The sequence below is a fragment of the Limulus polyphemus genome, unplaced genomic scaffold (assembly GCF_000517525.1).
Source record: "Limulus polyphemus unplaced genomic scaffold, Limulus_polyphemus-2.1.2 Scaffold2371, whole genome shotgun sequence".
Lineage (NCBI taxonomy): Eukaryota > Metazoa > Arthropoda > Merostomata > Xiphosura > Limulidae > Limulus > Limulus polyphemus.
Window position 1 is genome coordinate 76,628 of NW_013667981.1, and position 4,362 is coordinate 80,989.

Consider the following 4,362-nt stretch of genomic DNA (forward strand, 5'->3'; position numbering starts at 1 on the left):
GTGTATGCTTATTACAAAATATTCTTTAAATTGGTAATTTTATAGGATAATTAAATGTAAATAAAAGTATAAATGATAAAGAATGAGCACTACATACCGAACACTAAACACTTAAGGATTGAGTTCAACATACTGAACGCTGTATACACATAAATAATGATTACATCATACTGAACATTGTACACACATAAAGAGGGTTTATACCATACTGAACGTTATACAGATGTAAATAATGCATGCAACTTACTGAACACTATACCTGTAAAAAATACGTACACTTTACTGAACATTGTACACACGTAAAGAATGAATATAACATAGTGAGTATTAAACACAAGAATGCGAACAACATTCTGGAGTACCTTTATTTAAAAAATTCCCTACTCTACTTTTGCTGAACTAAACTGTCCCAACCCTAACTGGAGGAAACGGTCCAGTGTGGACTGTGTTAATTATTATCTTTTATCCTTAACACCATTTAAAAAAAACACACATTTTTATTGAATTTGTTGTTAACCCTGTTTTTGTTATACGTACGTAGCTGAATAATACGCCTTGGAAAGCCATATTTACTTCAATGCCAGTATTTGCAATCATAGTAGCCAACTTTGCTAGGAGCTGGAGTTTCTACTTACTACTTATCTCTCAGCCAATGTACTTTAAGGAAGTCTTCCACTTTGACCTAGACAAGGTTAGTAGCTCACCTGGTTTGACCTTTACTGTTACGTCCTTCAGGAGGTCTTCCACTTAAATATAGATAAGGTAAGTAGCCAGATCTGGTTTGATCTTTATTTTAACGTTATTCAGGAGGTCCTCCATTTTAACATAGACAAGGTTAGTAGCTGCTTTTGGTTTGACGTTCTTATAGAGTAATTCTGTAAAGCTCCAGTACCAAACAGAGTTGACTAGTCTTGTGCGTGAGTAATTTGTTTAACACCTAGATTATGCTGTATTACGTTAAAAGCTATTGGATAGATCGAAGTACTAATAGATATGTATAGAACTTGTAGAAAATCACTTTCCATTCGAAGAAACTTAGAAACATTTCCGTTATTTTAATATACTATTTTAATGTCAGGATACTCCCAAATTAGTAGGTGATAAAAAGTACGATTCTGTAATAGTAGCATTTAATTTTCCAAGTAAATATATATAGAGAAAGTTTATTCCAATCCAGATCAGGCACGTGTTGACATTACAGACGTCTTGTAAAAACTGTTTGTCAGTATTAGGACTTTGAAGAATTTATTCTTATATCTTAATCTGAAACATTATAAGTGAGCACCTATGAGCTTAATTTGTCAGTTTTGTTAACCTGGATAAAATGTTCTGTTCTTCATTTTAGAACAGTAAGACCATTTTCTCATCAACTGATGACGAGACTTAAACTATCGGCTTTGGTAATTTAGATAAAATGTTCTGTTCTTCAGTCTGTGATATTAGAACCACTATCTAGCCCACTAATAACCGTACTGATTTACTTGTTTTTTGATCTAGATAAGCTATTGTATTTTGATTTTTACATTCAAACACTAAAACCACTTCTTTCACTAATGGTAACGATAGCATTATTTAAACTGTCAATCTTGTTAATCTGTAGATAAATTATTTTGCTTTTTTAGCCTGAAAAGTTATGACTACTTCCTAGTCTACCGGTAACCATATGAGTTTTGTTGCTCTAGATAGGCTGTTCTGGTTTGTTTTTGTTTTTCACTAGAACCACCTCTTCAACAATTTTTGGCCATAAATGTTCTTAAAATTATCAATTTTTTTAATCTAGTTAAGCTCCTCTGTCGTTGTTTTTAGTCTGGAATACTAGGAGCTCTTCCTCACTTACTGATGACGATAATAGTTCCAATTGGAGGTCATCTTGCTGATTATCTTCGCCGAAAAGAATACTTGACCACAACTTCTGTGCGGAAAGTTTTTAACTGTGGAGGTACGTGAGCTGCCTAAAATTTGATAAAACTATATCAGATATATCTAAATTATGTATACCTTTTTTATTACTTCAAACGTGAACTAATAGTAAAGCTTGTTTATACTGAGCTCTTATAGACGAAGAAAAAAAAAATTCGCAGCAAATTTAATTTTTGTTTTTCATACGTGTTGTTAGAAGTTGATTTCGTTATTATTTATTGTCTAATATCCTGAATCTTATTAAGAACAGTAACAAAATAAACTTAATTACTTTATTACTTGCTACTTCAAAATTTTGTTTCATTTTCTAAAATGTTGCATTTTCAAACTTAGCAGAAATAAAAAAAAATCATTATTTTCATGTTTTAACATATTTACCTTAAATCCATTAAAGTTATAGAACATTCATTTTGTCATAAAATTGTATGGTAAAATGTGGATCATACAGTGACAATTTTTTCTTTCAATAGCATAAACACAAACATTGTTTATGCACGTTTAATTGTTTAGCTCCAACATCACCATGGTACCATGCATGTAACGCCATGTTATTTTGTTGTGTATTTAAAAACAAACTTGAAACTGAAAGCGTTGATTATCTATAAGTGTGATAGGGAATATACAAAGGATGGGTATGTTACATTAAACAATTTTGGAGTCTTACCACTGTGTTGCAGATCATTTTGCCAAATCTGCCGATCATGTACTGCCAAACGACTATTAATTTTAAAAGAGCTCCGTCGTAAGGCTTTCGTGTTCAAAGCACAACATTCTTCCCTGCTGTTTTTGATAATGCATCTCAAGTAGGAGGATTGCGATTTCTCATCACCTGTTTCAACAGTCCGAGTGCACGGAAATCCATAAGCGACTTCACCGTTGTGTAATCATATGGACTAGCATGAGCACCAGTTTACTTCTCCATCTGCTTGAAGTATGAACAGCTTGTGTACATTGGCTTCTGTTGCTTTTTCAGATGGAGATCCTTCTTGATTATGCTGTATTCCGTTGCCTGGGACACATGGACAGCATTTGCCAATGACTTTTGTGTTCGTGGGTTCTGACCTATTACAAGATGATGCACTTTGCTTACCAAGGCTTGGGTATGACTTGTTGCAGGTCTCTTTCTGAATGGTTATGAGTTCCCAGTTGACCCATATTCCTTTGTTTTCCAATGGAATTAGATATAAAGGATATGCTCGATTCTAACATATGTTTATGATCTGATTGTATGAAAACGGAAAAGTTGTTACATACTACCCTACCCAAAAAGAAATCAAATTTTGATCTCATCACACTACCTACGAAATGCCAATCTATGTCAAAACGTACTTCTGATACATGCAGTTCCACCAAAACATCGGCTGGGATTGTCACGTGACTTAATGATTTGCATCATCAAAATTGTTTTAATATAAGATACTCAATCCTGCAAATCATGTACTATCTATTGCATTTCCCGCTTAACTAATAATTGTTTTTTACAGGCTTTGGCTTGGAAGCATTGTTTCTTCTAGTCGTAGGGTATACTCGAAACACTACACTAGCTATCACAGCGCTCACAGTGGCTGTGGGATTCAGTGGGTTTGCCATATCTGGTAAGTATACAGATAAGTAATAATCACGGTAGCAGTAAGATTCAACATATCCAGTAAGTAGACCAACTTAGTATTAGTCATCTCAGCAGCAGAATTAATCAAATTCAACATATCCAGTAAGTTGGCCAACTTAGTATTAGTCAGCTCAGCAGCAGAATTAATCAAATTCAACATATCCAGTAAGTTGGTCAACTTAGTATTAGTCATCTCAGCAGCAGAATTCATCAAATTCAACACATCCAGTAAGTTGGTCAACTTAGTATTAGTCAGCTCAGCAGCAGAATTCATCAAATTCAACACATCCAGTAAGTTGGTCAACTTAGTATTAGTCATCTCAGCAGCAGAATTCATCAAATTCAACATATCCAGCAAGTTGGCCAACTTAGTATTAGCTATCTCAGCAGTAAGATTCAACATATCCAGTAAGTATCCGACTTATATATTAGTCATAATAGTAATCCTATTCAGTAGGTTTGCTATATCCGGTAAGAAATGTTTGTTTGTTTGTTGTTGTTAAGTACAAAGCTACAGAATGGGCTATTTGTGGTGTGCCAACCAAGAGGAACTAAACCCGGTTTGTAGCGTTATTAACCTACAAACTTACCGTTGTGTCACTGGGAGGCTCCGGTAAGAAGGCAGACTTAGTATTAGTCATAATAGCAGTACGATTCAGTGGGTTTGCTATATCTAGTGAGTAGGCCAACTTAGAATTAGTCATAGTAACAGCAGAATTCAGTGAATGAGCTATATACGGTAAGTAAACTACAATCTGGGCGTAAAGCTGTAATAAATTTCTGACAGGTAAACTTTGTTTGAATTTATGCACAAACTACACAATGGGCTATCT

At 34.2% G+C, this 4,362-nt stretch overlaps 1 protein-coding gene across 2 annotated transcripts in view; it reads left to right on the forward strand.

The window, feature by feature from the left end:
- The window catches only part of LOC106466750 (vesicular glutamate transporter 1-like), an 82,857-nt gene that overhangs the window by 65,646 nt on the left and 12,849 nt on the right, over positions 1–4,362 (forward strand). For both annotated transcript variants that reach the window (XM_022394824.1, XM_022394825.1), the window contains exons 9-11: positions 542–691; positions 1,807–1,939; positions 3,405–3,515. In XM_022394824.1, coding sequence (XP_022250532.1) covers positions 542–691; positions 1,807–1,939; positions 3,405–3,515 — 394 coding nt within the window. The remainder of the gene's footprint in view (positions 1–541; positions 692–1,806; positions 1,940–3,404; positions 3,516–4,362) is intronic.